The sequence below is a fragment of the Mytilus trossulus genome, chromosome 3 (genome assembly GCF_036588685.1).
Source record: "Mytilus trossulus isolate FHL-02 chromosome 3, PNRI_Mtr1.1.1.hap1, whole genome shotgun sequence".
NCBI lineage: Eukaryota > Metazoa > Mollusca > Bivalvia > Mytilida > Mytilidae > Mytilus > Mytilus trossulus.
The window spans coordinates 49,010,920-49,033,269 of NC_086375.1; the positions used below are offsets into that span (position 1 = coordinate 49,010,920).

The 22,350-nt window shown below is 29.4% G+C and overlaps 1 protein-coding gene across 3 annotated transcripts in view; it reads left to right on the forward strand.

Annotated features, from left to right (window-relative positions):
* The first annotated feature begins 486 nt into the window (after positions 1–486).
* Positions 487–22,350, forward strand: part of LOC134711721 (prospero homeobox protein 1-like) — a 30,624-nt gene continuing 8,760 nt past the window's right edge. Inside the window, exons 1-3 of one of the 3 annotated variants that reach the window (XM_063572537.1) lie at positions 487–695; positions 4,732–6,539; positions 16,255–16,410. In XM_063572537.1, the coding sequence (XP_063428607.1) occupies positions 4,846–6,539; positions 16,255–16,410 (1,850 nt within the window). In that variant the 5' untranslated portion in view covers positions 487–695; positions 4,732–4,845. Of the gene's footprint in view, positions 696–2,145; positions 2,221–2,432; positions 2,452–4,731; positions 6,540–16,254; positions 16,411–22,350 lie in introns of those variants that run through there. The other 2 variants (XM_063572539.1, XM_063572538.1) reach the window with 2 other exon arrangements.

Genomic DNA, 22,350 nt, shown 5'->3' on the forward strand with positions numbered 1-22,350 from the left:
CAACTTAAATTAATAAAAGAATTAAAATCAGATTGATGCTTCACTTATCAGTAGTTCAGTGGACACGCTTTCTAATTTTCTAGGTCGTAGAAAACTTATCCAGCCTGTTTTCAAAAAGAACGCCAGTCTTCGGAAATTAGAATTAAAATTCGGCTCTCTCAAATGTTTTATGTGTTCAATAACGGTTTAAGTGTAAAGGTACGTTACTTTTTTTTATGTAGTTTAAAAAAATCAAAGTTTCAAGTCAATGTGTTCAATGCTTTGTAAAATAGTAAAGAAATAACATGTTAACCCATCAATCAATCTTTAACATTGTGTAGCATGAGAGCATTTCTATTAATCCTATGTTTAAATAATAGCTTTCTCCAAACCAAATTCTTCTAAATCGAAAAAAAAAATCATTCTACTATTCAAATATCTTGTCGTAGGCGTGGTTTAACAATAACCAATAAGAAATCAGCTAAGGATGAATTTCCACGAGTGTACATCGATCAAGTGTAAAGTCGCGTGTGATTGGGGTGGGTTTCTAATATTCAATCAAGTTTTACTTAGAATGAGATTTTGATTATCTCAGTTGTCACCAAGTGTACAGATATTACAGATATAGCATGTTATGAAGAAAAAAAACATATAATTCATTTCTTTGAAATTTTGGATACAAAAAGAAAACTTTGAAGAGTACAGCTTTAATATTTGTAAGTAAATATAATACCATTTGTTTTATAGTAATACTGATTATATAAAGATAAATTAATTTATATTCTCTATCTCTAGGTATTGTTAAATTATTTATTTGACTAATGTGCATACTTCTATTTTTTTTCCTATCAATTTTCGTCTATTAAACAATCTTATAATTAAATTCGCATAATTTATTATTACGGGGGAAATACTTATTGTACTAATTTCATTTTTGTTCGTATTTTTCAAGTCATTGAATTTACATTTATAACAATCTTATATTTGCTTTCGTGTGTTATTGTATTTACCAATTCATTGTTCTTACACTTATTTAATATTGAAAGAAATATGCCATCGTGCCGTGACGTGAGAAAAACAATATTATCAATTGATGAAATCCCCAAAGCACCTGTTGTTTCATATTTCAATGCGCCGATACTTTAAACAAATTCATTTTCCCCCGAGTTCCGAAAATTTAATGCTATACAATTGCTAAACTTGTTTACAATCAAATCTTAATTTAGCATGTTACTATGCCTTGAATTCAAACCAGAGACATGTATTAAAATATTTATTTTTGATTTAAGAGAAAATTAAATAACACAATTTAATGTGAAACTTTTTTTTTATCAGTTAAAAAGGTTAAAGTCCTCTTTTTATCTATATTTCACTTTCAGTTCTCGATATCTCCCACTTTCTTACCTTTGGTCGCACTTAATACGGGGTAGTAGTTATTAATAGGCTGCAACCAAAGATGATCTCAGATCTTGGCAAATTTTCTGTAAAAAAAGTGCAAGGTACAATGATATAGTTTCCACAATCCTAAATGTTGATAAACAATCTGTTCATTTTAACTACTAATGTAATAAGATTATCAGGACCTCGGAACTTTGACCAATCTTTTTATCTCTTAAGTAAATTGAAAATAAAATTGTATTTGAAGGACGGAGAGGTTTCTTTTAAAGCAGGTAAACTATTTATTTTATCCATAAACGACCTAAAAGAAATTGAAACTATGGCTTAACTTGTGAACAATTTCGGGGTCAAAATATCAAAATAATTAACGTTTATTAAAGCAGAGACATATAATATAATGTATTATATGTCTCTGATTAAAGGAATGAAAATTAGGTAAACGAAATTGATATAAATTTAACAAAAAATAAAAATATAATGCAATTGAATATATACGTGACTTCAGCTGCACTTGGTATTGAAATCATTGGGTGAAGTTGAATTAGATGATTTATTTGATTTTTTAAAAGCTGTTGAAGCCATTATCAAATAATCAATTATAATCGACTTTTGATAAATTGTCCCATTAACTGAAATCATATTTAACTAAGTTAAATAGACTTAAGAAATTACACTTAAAGATTTAAAGGCCGAATAATTATGGGACAGCCTAGTATTATGTGGTTCATTTGTCACATTACACAAGAAGGCCGACGAATGTGTACTATGGCAGAACGGTGCGATATAATAACCCTACAGCCAATACGCCGTCTTGTCCCTTATTGGCCATTGAATATTTTCCAGGTAAACCGATGGACTAATTATTTCCAGTAGCATATGTAAATTGTGATAAGAGGGTTATATTTAAACACCATAAAAGATGACATCTTTTACGCCGTTGTTATTAAACAAATCACCGTCAGGCCTCTCTCACCTGTCGCACGCGCCATTGTCAAATAACCAGGTAACGTAATTTCGATGTCGCGTGGTCACTTGTACCTTTTGTATTAAACTGACCAAGGATGTCCGCGACAGGTGACCAGCTTTTCATTACAGTTTATTATTTTTATCAGTTTTATAGTGTAACATTATTCCTCAGGTTACAAAACAACCATTCGTAAGTCTGAAAGCTTGTCTTCATCTCCCATAAACTCCACACATTCAACATGCTCAATATTCTGGCAAGTCGAGCGTGACAATAGATCATAATTATAAAACTAGTATAAACACCTTTGTTGATGTGGTCAGTTAGTGATGTTGGTCATTTGAAACTTGAAACCCTATATATAAAATTAAATCCCTACAAGAAGTTTTATTGTAATATCAGTAAAGACTTCAGTAAAAGAGTTGACAAAATTATATGATATTTTAATCAGTTTGTCCCTAGAACAATAATATTAATGCTATCTGTCATGTTTCTAAATCTTGGTAATATGTCTTAATATTTAAAAGACCATTTTGGTTCAAACTTGGAAAAACCCTATTAATAATTTTTCTGCAATAACCACATCATTTAAAATACAGCAAATTTTAGCTAATTCTTTTTTTATGGAAAACAAATTAAAAATAGTGTAAAACAAATACAGAAAAGATGTTGGTAAGTTGATATTCATTTTTAAGGTGAGGTGACTGGATATATAATAAAACAATAGTTTTGACATTTTTCATGAGTTTTCTATTTTAATAGAGTAGTCTCCCTTTAAAAGTTTAAAAAAAAAAATCATGATTATTTTCTATTATTTGCAAAATTAATATTCAACTATTTATAAAATTGGTGGCACCCTGTATATAATATAGTTTTTATAAGCTTGGCTTTTTTTGGGACAAAATATTGTCAAAGTTTCTCAAAAGAAAAACAACTACAATTGAAAGAACAAAATAGCATGTTAAAAAATCTAAGCTTTGAAGTTATTTGGTGCCGGTTTTTTTAAAAATTTTAATTATGTTTTTTTTAATATATATGGCTAAATAAATGATTGTTTTTTACCTTCATTGAAGGAAATAAAATATGGATAAATATTGATTTGTTGTATTCATTACAACTGTCACAATGATCACTCTTCTCTCTATTCTACCAGACTAAAAATAATAATAGGATGAATTTCACTACACTGTTCAACATCTACAACTAAATTCATTTTTGTAATAAACAGTATTTGAAACTTCTTACAATTTCTTGCATGTTTGAGATAGTTACAGAATATTAATTAAAAAAGCAAACAGCTGATATAAAACAACAAAATTGTAATTTTATGGGTGGGCATAGTATACATGTACTTACATTCAATATATTATGTCTCAGATTATTGGAAATATGTTCTAAATGTGGTTCATTTATTTAGAAAAAAAATATGTTTGTGCAATTATTTCAACACTAAGAGAAATTAAGATTTCAAATTTAGACTACTTTATTCTAAATAAAGTCTAGATTCTAAAAGTAAGCAAAATTGGAAACTGGAATTCAAACAAAATTTTTAATTTTCTTGACTTTCCGAATCATGGCAGATAAATTTATGAGGATGACACTAAATAATGGCCTTGATTGTTGAAAACATATTTTAAAAATACCTTTTATAATGCTTTTAACATGTGGGTGTCTATGTTGGAAATCCATGAGTGTTCTAAAAATGTTAGAACCAAGAACCACCATCCTTAACAAGCCTGTGGTTATCCCCTAGCTCTAAATGTTTTTATATTACAATATTTATGGCGAACGGAAATCGAAAGTTAACAGCAATCTTTCTTTGTAGAATTTCTGCTAATTTTATAAAATAAATAGATTTTTTTGCAACACATTGATCATTTTAAAATAAATAATGTTCTAAATACTGTATTAAAGTGGTTTATAGTTCTCTATTACTACTTCTTGTGGTTTATATAAAAAAAATTATTCCAATTTATTATCTAAATTTAATGAATTAATTTTTATATATAGGTATGACTTTTGTTTAATTTTTATTAAAAAACAGAGACATTTAGTATAAAAAATAATCTTAATTTTATGATTAAAGAATCTTTTTTAAAGAAGAATTTAAAACACATTTTTGATAATTACTTGGTAAGAGAAATTTGATATAAATTCAAAAATAAGATAACATGTATTTAATTCTTGCTAACAATTTTTGTACATCTAATAGTAGTATTAGGAAATGGAGTTTTGACTTAATTGGTCACCAAAATGCTGTTTCAAAATCAGGAGTTACGACCAAAATAATGAAGACCAAAATAATTCATTTGTACTTATTTAATATGTGGACAGACAGTATAGAAAGACTACTTTAAAACTAGACTGTATAACTTTTTAACTTCTTGTAGGTTCACAGTATATTGAAGAAATCAGTTGGATGAAATCAACCATTTGAGGATGTGTGCATTTTCATAATTTCTACAAAAACATTTTCCGATTAAAAACTTTGGTCCTGAAATAAGATGAAAACCGAAGACATAAATGATTCTGCACAAATATTGAGAGATATTCTACAAAACCGAGAAAAACAAATGCAAGAAAATATAGGTAATAATAACAGTATAAAGGAAATCTGTGGAAATATTCAAGAAGATTCTTGTCAGACATCAGATTTAGAAAAAATGACAATGAAAGCAATGGCTACCACATATAGGGGAGATAACCACGAACAGGAATCTGAACATTCTTCTGATGAACTGTCATTAGATGGCAGCGACTATGGCAGCGATCAAAATCAATTAATGGATGAAATGGAGGGCAGCGAGTCTATGTATGATATGAAAAATAATGACAGGAACTCTGTCGACGGTGATGAAAATAAAGAAGCAAAGCGTGCACGTGTTGAAAACATTTTATCACATATAAGACAGTCCCCTCCTAGCCCAGGGGATCAAGGTGATAACCATTCACAAGAGGTGCGGCGACCAAAAAGAAAACAATACCAACCGCAACAACATGATTCTAAATTTCTTGATCATTCAGGCAACAAATACAGAAAACTAGAAAAGTTAGCATTACAAGATCAATTACTTCAACTTCAGCAACAGTTGCAACTTGTCCAGAAACGGTACCTAGAAATACAGTATGACGATGAACAAGTCAATGGCGAAGAAGAAAATGAAAGTCCATTCCAATTCAGAATGAATTTAGATAAACCTTTGTTTAATCACAAAATGTTTGAAAATGAACCTTTGCAGATGAATAGAACAAACAACATCAAAGAAAAAATAAATAGACTATGTGAAGAACCAAATAACCAACAAGCTAGGCCAGTAATTAGTGAACCACTTCAGCAATTAGATGTTTCTAATCTTGCAAACTCTTTAAAGACTAAAATCACTGATGCTGTATCAAATGCTGTAGAAAGTGTAGTTTGTGAATTGTTGAAAGATAAACCAAAGAGAGTAGAAAATGAGAAACCAAAGTCTAAACCAGAACCAGTACCAAGTCCAATACCAGTAAGAGAAATACCAGAAAGGGTCAAAGAAGAAAAACCTAAACTTATGATGCCACATCCACCACCTTTCAGATCATCACCCATGCGTGAACCAATGCATGATCACATTGGTCAAATGGCCAGAATTTTAGAAAAAGCTAGTGCCTTTGAGCCACCAAGAGGCCTAACTCCAGATTTTAATAGACCTCCACATCTACATCCATCATTACCATTTCATCTACCATTTTCTTATTTTCCGCAATCTCATTTACTGCATCCGCCATCTATCTACTCTTGTGCTCCACTATCTGAATCAGAACAAACAGAACCATTGCCATTAGTTGTGAATACACCAAAGAAGAAACGTACAAAAGTTACAGACACTAGAATTTCACCAAAAACTGCTAGAGCATTATTGGGACAAGATCCAATGTCTTTTGCTCATTTACATATGGAACAGGCAGAACAGAGACACCATTTTCCTGGACTAATTCCACATCATCTTCCAACAAGTGTGGCGATTCCTAATCCTAGTTTACAGAATCCATCTGACATATTAGGGTTTTATCGAGGAGAGCATCAATTTGGTGATCCACGCTCAAGTAACCACTCACCTCTTCATGCTGACCACCCATCACCAAGTTGTTCCGTCAGTTCTCCATCAGACAGCTACAAGATGTTTGACGGTTCCGACAGCTTTGATGGTCATCACATGCATGTCATATCCTTTTTAAAGAAATGAATAATAAAACAAAGAAGTGTTGCAGTAAGCAAAGTAAGCCATTTTCTTTTTTGCATGGATGTATAATTTTATTTATTTGTTTTGTAAGTGATGACAATGACCATTTTATTGTAATTGAAAGCCTTTCATATCTTAATCCTTTTGCATTGTTTAAGCATTGACTCAGTTTTAGTTAAAAAAAAGATATATTCAGCTTCATTCATAAAAAAAACATTAAATTTCAAAATAATGAGAGGAAAATCAAATAAGGACACACTTATATTATAATAATATGATGGATGAAAAAACCCCAAACATAATTCAGAGAAATCTTGCAGACTATAGTAATTCAGAATTTATTTCAGTTTTTTGTTAAAAATTTGAACAACTAAGGAAGTTGTGAGATTAATTACAGCTATATACCAGTTTTGTGTTTTAGTAAATTGTCAATAGAAAAAATAAAATTTTTAATTGTTGCAAAATTGACCCCATCATGTCTTTTACTAAAAAATAAAAATGTTAGGACTAATTAAACTTCAGATAGTGTCAAAAAACTTTGTAAATGAAACTACAAAAACATTTTCAATCTGTATCATGTAAGTTTCAGCACTTCATTTGTGAATTATTACTTTCTTTCATTTGTTAATTAAGCAGCTTATTTTCCATTAGTAATGTAAATTTATGCAAATGTTAGAAAGCTTTAAGGAAAATTAATGACAGCTTTAGCTGACAACCTTAATTGCAGAAATAGCATCCTTTTATTGCCATTTGAATAACACTTATCTTTGGTAACTGCACGCCAAAGGTAGCAAACATTGATCGTCTATTTAATGAAAAGATGTTCTGATATCATCTTTTAGTCACCTGAATAATTGCATATCAGACTCTTGAAGTAAAGTGAGCTCTGCTTATTCTATCCTTTTATGCAATATCAGTGTAAGAGTGGGTGTATTTTCTCATTTTGTTATAATTAATTGTCAAGATCTTTGAGATTTTCTGGTGAATTTCCTCCAGATAATCATGGTTTACCATCAATACGTTATTTGGTCATTCTTTGGATAACAGTTACAAGAAAATGGCATTAAGATACAGAAAAATAGAGTTCAATCTACTTATCAGATGATTCCAAGGTTTTGAATTTTAGAATTAAGCTTATGAATTATAAAAGTAGTTGTTTAATCTTCCAGTAGCCTGAAGTAATTGAAATGTTTTGGCCTTATATTTCATAGCAACAAATCAGGATTTTTCAATCACTTTAAGCAAAGAAGTAAATTTACATACTATTAAAGTACTGGATTCATCAAGATATCACAGAATTTTACATTGAGAATTTGAGTTTTAGTATCATATATTTGAAATGGTTGTTCTCTTTATTGAATTACCTTTTGCTATTTTTTATAAAAGATTTCCAATTTGATTGTTAAATGATTCATTGTAGCTGTGTTTGATATAATTTTTTAATTCATATGAAAATATAGTTGAAATACCACTTCGTTCTATTTACTTTCAGCCTTTTTTTACCTGGACAGTTTGTAATTCATTTTATAATTCAGTTTGATAACTGTCCATTTCTAGACACAGCATGAAAGTCTTTTATTCTGTTGATGACAAAAGAGACCTTTAATGGGTTTTATTGAAATTGAGACAGAATTTAATCTTCCATAAATGCTGAAAGATGATCTTAACGGTAAACAGTCTTCACCTGAATGAACAAACTAATTGAAATTTGCAACTTTCAAGAATGTACATTTTAAGAAATTCACAAATTCTAAAGACAGCCTCTTGAGGTGAAGTTATCTTAATTTAAACTCAAACAGAGCAACGAAAAGATGGTAATGTAATTGGAGTATGAATAAACAATGAATTCTTGGTGCCTAAGTTATGAATTATTAAAAGATATCAAGTCCGTTCCTAAGAAAATTTTGAAGACTGTAATTGTCAAGGGTTTTAAGGCAAGCAACATTGATCTTATTTTATTGAAAAGTTGGGGAAGTTTCTGGTCAGGTAGTCATGTGGAAGTTAATCGTCTTAGAGTGTTCAGTGATCTTTTAACAGTTAGTAATGGGGAATATGTCCAGTAATGATCACAAAGCTCGTGAGACTTCTTATTGTTGTTACTTTGAATCAAATATCATCCAAGCATTTATAAACACAACCAACAACTTAAGCAGCAATGATGATCACACTTTATAAATAATTAATAAAACTCATTTTCCTTTAGAGAGCGAAGAGGGCGTTTCGGAGATCAAGTTGCAGTGCCATTAAGATATGAAATATTCCTTAATGGACATACTTTAATCTTGAATTACCATACTTTTGATGGTGTTAGTCTCCTTTCAAGCATAAATTTTGTTTTCTTTAAACTTAAAAAAAGTAAGATTAAGGCTGGTCTTCGTATATTTTGCTCTAAATTGTAATTTATTCAAATCACCAACTAAGTACCGGGAAGCATATGTCTTTCCTTTTATGTCACATGGGAGTTCACTTGTTAGACATTGGAAATATAGAAATTTTGATAATTATTCTGTTCTGACATTTAGTTTTAATAATGAATTTAACATCAATACTTATAACATTCCTTTTCTATACTAAGGATGAACATGTGGTAGTAGTACATTCTATAGAATGTATTTGCTCCAGCCTTTACATATAATTTTAAGGAAGGGAACCAAATTGTTAAGCAAATAAAAATTAGAAGGGTATAATCAGCTTTCATTTACAAGTCTAAGAACAGAGAAGTACTGAAAATTTTCATAAAAACATACAATATACTTAAAGGACCAAATGACTTTAGATAGAGGCATGTTGTTATATTGTGTCCAGACCATGTTTTGAGCTTTTGTCTGAGCCTTTAAAGGAAGGGAAAGAATATCGTGAAGCAACAGTAGCTTATGCTGTTTATGTCACAGCATCAACAGATGTTAAGTTTGAGAGTAAAAACATAGTTTATTATAATAAAGCTAACAAATATTGATGTCTCTATCTTATAAAGTACTGATTTTGTTTGCTTTCTAAAGAAATTAAGTTTATAACGTTGTCACTTGAAGTGTAAATAAAACTAAATGTAGGAATTTCTAATGTACTTCATTTCACAGAGAGTTGCAGGACCTCTGTTGACATAATATATTTGATTTGTAGTTTTGAAAACATCACATCTTGCACATGGTATTTGCAGGTGTACAACAGCAGTGAATCATTCCAACCTTGATAGTAGAAACTGTCTTAGTTCACAATGTGTCACATCACTTTAAACAATAGATAGGTTGACAAAAGTTCAATAAGAAAATTCCATATAGAAACTTTCTCACACTGTCAATGTTCCAAATCTAGATGTTGACATTTCCATACTGACATGTTGTGTTTTTCAGGTGCCAAGACCTACTCAATCATCTGATGTAGAATTAGTTCAAGTTAATCAAACTCACAAACATAATACATGCTTTTCCCTCAACAACTTTTATCTTTAGAATAGAATGTCAAAGATAAACAACTATTTTGTTTTGTACCAGTACCTCTTTTTCCATTTACCTTGTCTTTTTGTTGCTTCTGTTAGCAAATGGTTGAACAAGTTCATCTTCTGTGATAACAAACCTTTGAACTCTTCAAGTTGTGGGTATGAAACCTACATACTTGTAGCAAGTGTGTTTTTTTTCGACTACCCAATCATTATGGACATTCAAAAAGCTGTTTTTTTCTTACCATCTAAGGTCTATGGATCCTTCCAGGTACTCAGGCTTCTAAGACAATAACAACCGGGCACCATACTATATCCATAGATGCTTAAATTGGCATTTAAACCAAAATAAACCTTATCACTTCTATTACAAAATTTGCTATAAGGGAGATAATCAACTTACAAGTTGCGCTAAGGGAGATAATTAACTTAAAGTATACATTTTTTGGCAGCATTATTGCAGTTTAGCCTAAATATATCCTATTAGATCATTTGAAAAGGCATACTTTTATAGCTTAACTAATTTTTTAAACACTATTTTTCTAGAATTTAGCAAAACTGTTGATTTCATGGATTTGACATATTTTGTACAGAGACATATAGTAAATGTGTTTTTTGTTGAAATTTTTAAATGATAATTCACCATTACCTGTGAAATAAAAGCAAATTTATAATATCTGAAGTTATGTAATGTTGTAACAATGACTAATAGTTTGAATTAGTTGTAGAAATTTTAAGTTTTGATTTTAGAAACCCATCTCCGTCTGTCTCCTTATCTTGAAGAAAAGTCAATGAACTTATCTGACAAACTGTTGCAAAAAATAAACACAGGACTTGATGTAAATATACAAAGGAAATGATAAATGATAGAAAATGTCAATACTTTGTCTCAAGACATCAAATTACCTCATTGTTGAAAAAATATATTGTTACAAAATAAATATTAAATTTCGAAGAATTTTCAGTTTGATGGGACTTGCAATATGTGGCAAGGTTTATTGAGATATTGAGTTACTAAATTTGTCTCGGATGTCTGCATCATGGAAAAAAGTTGATGTCATTTACCAAGAAAATTTATTACTTTTATAACGCCTGTCCATATTGGGATTTTTTTTTCGACTTTACCTTTTTTGTTTTTGTGAAATTTAATAATTCTAGGATGGCTATTTGGAATAATAGATTGACAATTCTTCATTTTATCATGATTTTTTCCTTGTGACAAAAACATGTCGCATCCTTTGTCATTAACGACCAATGTTCCGATATTACACGGTATTCATCAGTATCTAGTTTTACGATATTTTACCATATTCCTTGTCCTGAAGGCATTACACCTGTTGCTCAAGTAATATATTCGTGGCAGAAGTAATTACAGCAACTTAATCAAAATGAAATATATACCACTTTATTTTCTCTTATATATTGCCTGCTTCCAAGGAATAAATTAAAACTTTGTAACATTTGGTCTACTCATTCGTCAAATGTTCAATCTTTGACAGTATTTGTATTTGTATAAACAAATTGTTATCTTTTGTTAAACGTTTAATTATTTTGAAAACTTCATATCTAATCAAAAGATGTTTTCCTAGAAATAATTTCTTTTATTTTCAAGTTTAGATTATCTTTCCTGATTATTTAAGGAAATAATTCAAATCTTTTCTTACATCCTTTCGAAAAGTTAATGGGAAAATAAAGAAAACTTATGTTTAGCAGCCTATTATTTTAACTTTTTGATAATGTCTTAAAAGGAACCTGCCATAACATAACAGAAAGTAATGACCTATAACAAATATTTTGGAAGTTTCTTTGGAAATGTCCTCATTTTTTTGGGTTTGCACTTTATTAAATATAACTGAAGATGAATGATATGACTAAGAAAAAAAATATTAACAGAACATTTATTGTTTTTTATTCCCAGTGCTTATCAATCCAATTGAAAGAAAAAGAAAAGAATTTAAAAAAATGTATTTCTTTAGTCAATCAATTAGCTGGATCTTCAAACTTGATTAGAAATAATTTCCCCCTACAAAAGCAACAAGCTTATAGATGAAACAAATTTGTTTTCCTCAGATCCCAATGCTACTCAATAACTTTAATGAAATTGGCTTTTTTCTTTCTTAGTCACTTAACAATAAACCAACTTCTTTTCATCCAGAAATGGATGGCTAGTGTTGATTTCATCTTGTTTAGAATAAAATTGATCACTAATTTGTATAAAGTTGTATCCACTTTTATTAAATATTAATTAAAGATGTAGTAAATGTGCATTAGTAAAGTGGAAAACACAACATTAAAAGATGACTGAGGAAATCAGAGGCCTCCCCAGGGAAACATGTGTTTGTAGACGGCCGCCTAATTGAGTTTCTTAACACAAAAGGATACCAAAACACAAGTGTATTGAAAAACTATTATCTTACTATTTGTTGAGAGTCTTCACTTCATAAGGACACTGATGCTATTAAGAAAATTAGATATCTTTGTGAAGAAAGGCTGGATACAAATTGAATGTGGCTTGTTATGCGGTACTTTTACAAATGAAAACTTATTGGCTCTTAAAAGCTGATGAAGCGATACCAGAATTGGATGAGTCCCAAATGGAATTAGCTTTGAGGTGGAGATAAAGACAAGACAGACATATTCTTTAAGATATCACTTGGATACGATTGGTTTCGACTTTTATTGGTCATAAAGCAAATAAGACATGTTTTCTACTGTCTTTTACGCTGAAAATAAAAAGAGTAAATTAAATAAATGTTCTCGTGAAATGTTTTTTATGGTCAATTTCGTATGGTAAAAAAATATTTCATGTTTGTGGGATAGTTACCATATAATAAATTTAATAAAAAAATCTGTATGACCATATAAATGGTACATAGAGAAATTCAGTCAGACATTAATATCGCATGACTAAAATATACTGTGTAAACAATATTGACACCAATTTCTATTTGTTGGATCTATTACAATGGGTAACAATGCTCTTTTATACATTCGGTTTAATAGGGTAAAGTCACTTACACCATTTTCTGCCTCAATAAGATGAATCTATTAAAATTTAGGTCTTAAGAAAAATATGATATTTCTATATATATATATATACAGTAAGCACTATTGAGTGTAGATTTGATCCTCTCTAAGTTTAAACACAAAGCCTTTTAAATTTGTACTTGGTGGTCCCCCATAAAACATGCAGCTTTCATTGGTAAAAGCCAACATTGGTTTGCGTAGAGTCAAAATAAATGCCTGATTATACATGTAATATTTGCCACTGGACACAAATGATCCATTAAGTATACATTATAAATCAATGTTTAGAATTTTGTTTATAAAAAACAAATACTTTCAGGTGATGACCATGAATTTTTGAAATTGCAATTATTATTTTTTACTTTTTTATTTTAATAATGGCATACCGGTAATTGTTCTATAGTTCTTAATTTTCTGATATTTGACTGCAGAAAGATGGAGACTTGTCATAAAATTCATATCTCAAGAATGCCTTAAAGAGCTATGTCTGGCTTGGTCTTAAATCTTTGAAGAATATCAACAGGATCTAGAATGAAACAAGACTATAGTCAATTGCAAATTTATCACACTAAACAAAGGAAATGATAACAACCTTTAAATTCTAGAAATTATATTTTTATGACAAGGAAATGACTTTATGTGAAAATAAGGTAGATTGGTCTGGGAATCAATTTATTAAATATGCTGTAATTTCCTTAAGTTTTCAGAATGTTTCTATCTGAATGGTTTCCTTGCCAAGATCAAAGTCTGCAGATTATGTTTAGTCTTCTCAAAGGCATTATCAATACCTGTTTTGTTCTTAGAAACAATTTTCTGTTTCACTTAAAATGATTTATATCACCTTAAATTACTGATGGTAATGTTATAATTGTGATTCCAATTTTACAAAAGACATTCATCTGTTATTTTCCAGACAGGCATATCAGAATGGCTTTAATGCACCGATCTTCATCATTTTTTCCCCATTTAACAAAGAGGTTTTTTTCATAGAGAGGCTGAGTTGCATTTCTGTGATTTGGGTCCTTAAATCAGAGTGGCAAGAAAATATTGAAAAACAGATCACTTGTATTATTGTCATGCCATATGTATATTACATCTTGTTACACATACAAATTTGTACAAGTGTAACTAAAGAATATGTTAAGATCTGATTAAGATCTTAGAAACTCACTGGATGATGCCATTTTGACACCTTCTAAGTGAGTTAATATGACAAAATCACTTGAACTACATTCTCTTACCAAAATGTGTACCTGGTATTACCATGAACTTATAAAATTGATATCTACACCATAAAACTTGTATTTTTTCTACAACAAATAAATATAGTGATTTTAACAAGAAAACAAAAATCTTAAAGTATTGCAAAATTAGGCTGGATAGCTTGTTTTATGGTCAGAAAATAGAGATTTTTTAATCAATTTTTCCATGGTGTGAATGTTCTTAAATAAAGTATGTTCTATTTAACCCAGTGTTAAAAATGTTTTTTTCAACTACAATGGTCTTGTGCTCTTGTATGTGTTTGTTTGTTTGTTTTGGTGTGTAAATGTTGGTTATCTCTCCTATCCTAAGTTTGACATAATGCCCTTATGGCCTCTCTGAATACACATCTTTTGTGTAATACTGTACCTTGACTTAAGATTATCATATTTTAAACTATTACACCTACCCAGGGTGGACAGGAATCTTATCCTCGTGTTATTGACCAAACCTCAATAAGTACTATGCACTTTTCTTATCCTCTGCGGTTATTGACAAAAACCAACTACAAGTACTGTGCACTTTTATGAACGCAGTAATTTACTGTAACAATCAAGTAATTAAGCATTTAGGAGTTGATTTAATTGTAATAAGTCAATTTAAGAATGTTGGAATACCATTTATGTAAATTATACATTCTCCAAATTGGTTTATTTGCATTTCTGAGTTCCCGTTTCACCATTATTGGGAATGTCATAATATCTACTATAGTAAAAAAATAATGTCTAGATGTTCAGCTTTATCAATTTTATAATTGGACCAAAAATTATCAATAACTTGAAAATTTGGATTTGAAATACGATTTGTTAAATAGATGGATTTTTTCAGAAATCTTACATTCTGAGTTAAAATGATTTGTTTAACTTTTAGGTGTATGATGCATGTATTTTGGACTTTGAAAAGATTTGAAGTGTTTTAAAATAGACATTATACAATTGGTTTAATTATTGAACTTTTATCTGAAATAAAGAAAAATTTGATGTTAAGCCAAGAATTTGGTATTTGTTTGTTTTTATCATGTTTATTTCGTACACATGGCATGTTATCTATAAAGATATTTGAACACTTCATACCAGTACAATCAAGTACCATGGAGTAAATACTTAAATTTAATCAAGATTACATTTCAATTAAGTTTCTGATGTAAAAAAAATAATTAGAAGTTTTTCCTGTCTTTTCTTTTTACCTTCCTTTATAATTATTGAACGAAACATATCAGTAGTTACAATTTTTCACAAATATAATACATATTGTTAAGCAGGTTTGATTGTCCTTTTATCCGTTTTGACTATACCAGATATAAGAACTGAGGTTTCACATTAAAGCATGTTTGCTGTGACTTGACCAGACAGGATTGAGGTTTCACCAATCACCAACTTCTACCTCTATTGCTTTATCACCATTGACAACTTTATTACTTTAAAGGAAAATTGGCACCTTTAGCTGTTGAGTACAAGGACAAATTTTAGGGTCAAGGTAAACAAATAAAAAATAAAAACAAATCTACCTACGCTATTTTTCTTTAGAGGGAAATGGTTGATACTCATATCTTTTTGTTTGGCGTACTAGGATTTGCATGATTTCCTTGAAATGCTCAGGGCCTGAATGTCTGAATTTGAACTTCAGAATAAGTTTTAACTGATAATCATCAAAGTTTCCTGGGTTTCCCACGCAAACCTTGTGCAACTTTAACGCCACCGTATTTTGTGCCTTGATACCAAGTCAGACTATCATGACTATTAGTTGTTTGTTGTGGTTTGTCTTTCTTTGAAAAGTTACCCAAAAATAAAATTGAGAAGTCAAGTGGTGGTGATTGGTGCATTTTGTTTTACTGTTTTATTCCTGTTATATTTTTTTTACGTATACTTTCATGAAATGTAAAATATTTTTCATAAAAAAATTGTATCTTTGTGACATTTTTGATACAATCGAAAATGTCTTATTATATGAATATTTATCCTTAACTCTACTTACACCTCTACATTAACACCAATGCATCTACGGAAAGCCAAGCTGATGTTTTTCTATGTAAGATACCCAAGCTCAGCCATACTGAAGGTGTATTTCCCAGATGTCAAGTTCAACAAGAATAATACAGCACAGCTTGTTAAATGGTTTAGCAACTTTAGGTAAGTTTTTTTTACAATTGATGATTTAATTTATAACACACTCAGTATAGATTTATTTAGAAAATATATTTGGTACAAATATGTAGTATTTTTGTTACTTACTATCATACTAGTGAGTAATACTTGCCAGCTTTCTGTAAGTCTTAGAATGTAAAAACGAGCTGAGATTCCTTGGTATCCGTTGTAAAACAGTGCAGTTTCACAGTAATTGGTGTAAAATACATACAAGGATATGCTTCTTCTTCCATTGTAAGAGTCCATACAAGATTATACAAACAATGATATATAAATAGAGGCTTGTGGCACTCTTACCAATTTGTCTTCATAGAGAATTTTTAAGAAGTCTTTTCATAATAAATATTTACTGCTACATGTATTTACTTTTTATCTGCCATTTTATTCTTTAGTCTTGGTCATTACAAAAAATTTAGTCGTTTTATTCCAATTTTCCAATTCTAATAAGTTCCAAGCTGCCATGGAACTGTTGATTTTGTACTCTTAGAATACGATATTTTTTTGGCAAATATATTTCAAGAAACTATTAATTATGACAAAATTGATAAGAATTGATAGGTGTTAAGGGAACACCCGTTCGTTCTTAATGATATTTGTTCATTTCTGTTTCTAGCTGTATTCTCATCAATATTTTCACTTTATTGTCTTTGAAATATTCACTTCAAACAAATTTTTAAATTTCATTATTGAATTATGTATTCCAAGACACAATAGCTAGAACATTAGGCAATACATTTCTTTATTTCATAATAGCTTTTCATATCGCTTCCTGTTGTGAACTAGCAGTTTATATAGAATTTGCTGAAAAAAGGAAAAGAAATGGCCATTTCTAAGCCATTTGGTGATTAATTTTTACAATTCATTTTTAGAATTAGGTGCCTTGGTGAAGGGGTTTAATTATTTTATGACAATCTTATGTCTGTCTTGGGATTTCTCATCAACATGATATGCTTTTCTATAGAAGTGATCAGAAATCTATTAGACCATGAAGTAAGTTATTGCAGGCGAAAAATAAAGGGAAAAAGATCAAATGTCAAGATGAAAAGAAGAGTCTGTTAATTTCTTTAATAGTAGAGCTCCATATAGTTAAAAATTTATAACAATAACCTTTTCCTTTTGAATAATTTTAACCACTGCAACAATTAGTATAAAAAAGTTTTGAATTTAGATCCCACTTAATAATAAGTGGTTATGCATAGGAGAATTTCAAGAAAAATAGAATTATTAACCAAGGATTAAAACTTTAAAACCATTTTTTTCCAGAATATTTTATTCAATATAAACAATACCAATTTTATAGCACCAGATGCACATTTGACAATTAAATTTTAAGCGATATAATTCATAAATTTACAATGAATAGTAGTAGATAGGACATAAATAAAACCCTTTGTTTCAATTTTATAAATGTATTGCAAAAAAAATTGCAAAATCAACAATATGTCAGAAGTACACATCAATATCTATTTCTTTTTGTTTCAATAAGTGTTTATAAGTAACATTTTAATCTATTTGAGAGGTACTTCCTTTCTCAAGTGATTCAACTCTGCAAGACCTCTCAAGGAAGAAACACTTTTCCGATTTCATAAGTATTCACTCTTTATTTTCACAGAAACATAAACCACCCACAAAAGATTTAATATTTGAACCATTTTAAAGAAATCACTAAAATTAACATTATTTCCTAGAAAATAACTTTGGCATGATATTTAAGTTTATATAGTAAGATAACTATCTTGATTTCTTAAACTGGGAAAATAAAGCATCTCAATTTATCATTTCCTGATTGAAAAAAGGACGGAAATAAATAATTTTTAAGAAAGATATTTAAAGGAAGATAGAAGAAACTGGCGCATATGAAAGTTGGCAGAATACCTAAATTTTTTCATAGTGGGGTACTATTCCTTAACAGAAAGTCAAAAAGACTTTTATCTAACATCTTAAGTGTTATATATTAAAATAGAATGTAACATTTAAAAATATCAATCATTGAAATATGGTTTTGTAAATCTGAAAATAAAATAAGTTTCAGATGCAATTTAGAATTCTTGACCCTTGTGACCTCTAATATTAAACTGAGTATTTCTTCTTCAATTCAATGTCTTATTTGAACAGGAAAAAAACCCACATAGTCTTGGACAGTTGTGAAAAAATTATAAATTATAAAATAATGAAAAATATTTACATCTTTCCACAAGAATTTCACAGACTTGACTTGACTGGTCTAGTTTTATGAAAGGATAATATATGAGACATTGTTTGACTCAATCTGGTGAAAAATTCATTGTTTATTATATAAACAAAGTTTTCTTCTGACACAAGTTTACATTGTTTCTAGTTTATGCAGTGAAATATGTTGCATATGACACTGTGACAGGGAGAGGATAGGTAAATAGCCAGAAATGATAAATAAAGACAATAAACACATCTGGCTTATTGAAAACTATGTTGACATTCAAAGTTAGGTCAAAAGAAATATCAAAATTGTTGCGGTTTGATCTAAAAACATGATAGTATTGTACAGAATACTTTTTAAGCAATCAAATTTTTTGACATTTTCCCATCTTTAGCAGAGAATTTTTTGTTGCATTTGTTCTGATTAATAAGAATTCTCACAGGGACATATATAAAAATCTGTGATTCTGTCAGGAAATATCACACCAAACAGGAATGAGAGTAAACCCTGTGACTGTTGAATGTGGGAATTGGACACGAAAGATTTTCTCTTTGTCTTCATTGAGTAAATACTTCCCTAATATGACATTTAAAATAAGCTTAAAAGGCCATCTGTATGGATATTACTTTTCTCTATTTAATATCTTATCAGCAATTACAGAATGGTTTAGTTTTGCCATCACCATTTGGCTGTCACTTTCTGAAACCTTGGAGAAAAAATGATGATTATTGTCACTCACAAAAGGCTGCAATACTTAGAAATTAGATCATTATAGTTGGACCAAAAGGAGAAAATTGGTCGTTCTCACAAGAAATTAACAGAGTTTGAAGGATGAAAATTGCAAAGGAAATTTTATGCACAATTTATTGATAATCAGACCTATCATCACAGGCAATTTTGTAATTTATGTGTGTCGCTTGTAAATTGATGTCATTAAGAAGATAGTCGTCATAAAATTTCTCATAAACTGACAAACACGAATTTTTATAAGGTTTAATCATCAAGATCTGCCTTCGAAATCTAGGCTTCTGTCATATGTCTATATTCCACCATTATAAATATATTTTGTTCTTTTTTTTATTACATAATGTCTTAATTTTCTAATTATGTGAAGAGTATCAAATTAAATGCTAGTTAGTCATTCAATGTAAAGGTCATAGAAAGATTTGTGGAATTAAAATAAGGAATGAAGAAAACTAATTTTGGAGTCCCGAATTTTCAGAAACATTAACACATCTTTATAATGATAATAATAATTACAGTCTCGGATTGATTACATTTAAACAGGTGCATAGCACAGAATTGATTCTATCTAAGATATAAATATCTTTTCTTCTTTGTTCCAACAAAATACATGTTGAAATTGACACCAGGAACTAAACATAGAATGAGGATAAAAGAAGGATTCTGAACACTTTTTTTTCGTCCGTCTTTTACATGAGAAAATATTTATAACATCTGACTTGTAGGAAGAATTAATTACTTGGTAGCAAAGTTGACATGGATTTTATAATGAAGATCTATAATTGCAGTTATTACCTGAATGGAATTAACTCCCTTTAATGAAATAAAAGTAACTCATAATTCTAAAATAAAGTTAAATAATATTCTCTATTAAAGTACAAGTATCAGTAATCTTCCATTAAAAAAAAAAAATCTCCATCTTTATATGAAATTTATATAATCATTTATATATTTGTCTAAAGTGTTTTCAATCATTTGACATTTATGGTAAAATTTCTATTCTTATTAAGATAATATTCTCAATTCGAATATAATTTACTTTAATGGTAGCAATTTATTGGGTATAGAATAAAATAAAGACAAAGTACTTAATAAAGTGCTAATGAGAATAGCTCTGATTACTGGGCGTTTATCTGATACATTATCCATTGTCAAGAAGCTGTTATTTAAGAAAACCACTGATGAACAAGAAAATTACATATTGCTTGACATTCACTAATCGCTATAGAAATCTTTATTGAAAGATAATGTGGGCTGATGTCGCTGTGTTCCTGTCTTCTGTCAGACTTTGTGACGGCTTTACACGAACAGCAATCCCCATTTGTACTCTGTTATTAGATTATAGAGAGATTGAAAGAGGTGTTTAAATGCTTTCTTTTCTCCATCGATCTTAATAGATAGTTCTATTTCCCCATTCCCCGCCCAAGAGGATGTAAAATCTTCGTGCCATCTAATTATGTGGTGATAAAATAATAAATCATGACAATTTATATTAAATAGGATCTTCCCATTTAAGGTTAGAACTAAGTTTGTTTATATTGATTTGATGCCTGCATTCTGATAGGAGATTATTTCTAAGAAAGACTTTGATTTAAAAATTATTAGTCAAGGCTTAGAAATTGAATTCAATTCCCTTGTGAATTTAGAATCTAGGAAAGAAGATGGTTTAACCTGATTATTATAAATGAAATAAATCAAGTTCTAAGAGCACATTTTACTATCTTTCAATCTTCTCTAAAAGAGCTTATTTATTTTGTTTTAAGGAACCTGTTAAAACTAAATACTGAGACTGATAACTTGGTCGACAAAAGTGAAAATTTGGAAAAACTTTGACCATATGGTTCATTGTTCATTATAAGTAATATATCAATATGATTGCAATTGTTTTCTATTGCAATAAGGTATGTTTCAAATCAAATCCATGAATTCTTATCCCATTAGTAAATATTGACATTTCTTGTGAGTTCTTACATTAAATTGGCAAAGATTGAAACTGATATCTTGTAGCAGAAATATAATATTAAGTCTTTTTGTCAATATGATTTTGTTGTAACAATATTCAGATAATGACATAGGGATTATGTCTCCATTCCTTTTCATAGAAAATTAGTTGGATCAGTATAGAAAGAGAAATTAATCTTCTCCAAGATTGACTTTATACCTGGTAAAAATCTTAATTAACCTGTGATATCTTTGAGGGTATTGATTCAGAAATAAGTCGGGTATTTGTCAGTTCCTTTCCAACATAGAACAGAATATTGGTAATTAAAGAACAAATACTTAACTAAATCCTGGTTGTTAAGAGCTTTTACTTGATCGTTGAGGCTTATCTTTTCACCACAATTTTCTGTTATTAAATGTTTTCTGATCCTTGATAGAAAAAATGCTTCATTGTTTCTTTGTCAAAGACTTTTAGCTTCATCAGGACATGCTTTGGTCACAACTTAAGCATTTAATAAGTACATTATTTATTCATATATATTAAACTTACTCTATAGCTTTTATTTATGGAAAAAAGCTTATTAAGCCAGACTTCACATAGATGAGCTTCCATTGATTATGGCACCAATAGCAAAATAAACTTAGCAAATATATATATAATATAATATATAAAATATGTACTAGAGACTCGATATAGTATATCCAATGTTTAAACCCTTTTTCAATGACTGTTGTCTTGTCGTTGCCTCTTATGCCAAGAGTATCTTTATTGGGGAAATTTTAATTTTAGAAAAGAAAAATAAGGAAACTGTAAGCATAAGTAAAATGTCATGAACAAATGACACAAATCAAGGATCATTCACAGTATACATCATGCATGTGTCTGGTGATATAAAAAAAATAATTGGTAAGCTTATATACAATAATATAGGAAAAACATAGAACATAATAAGACACTGTCAAACATCCAAACATACTATCCACACTCATCTGTGTCCACACTTGTATACAATATAAAGAAAAAGGGCAGTGAGATGTTCCTTATTAAATTTTGATATACTTAA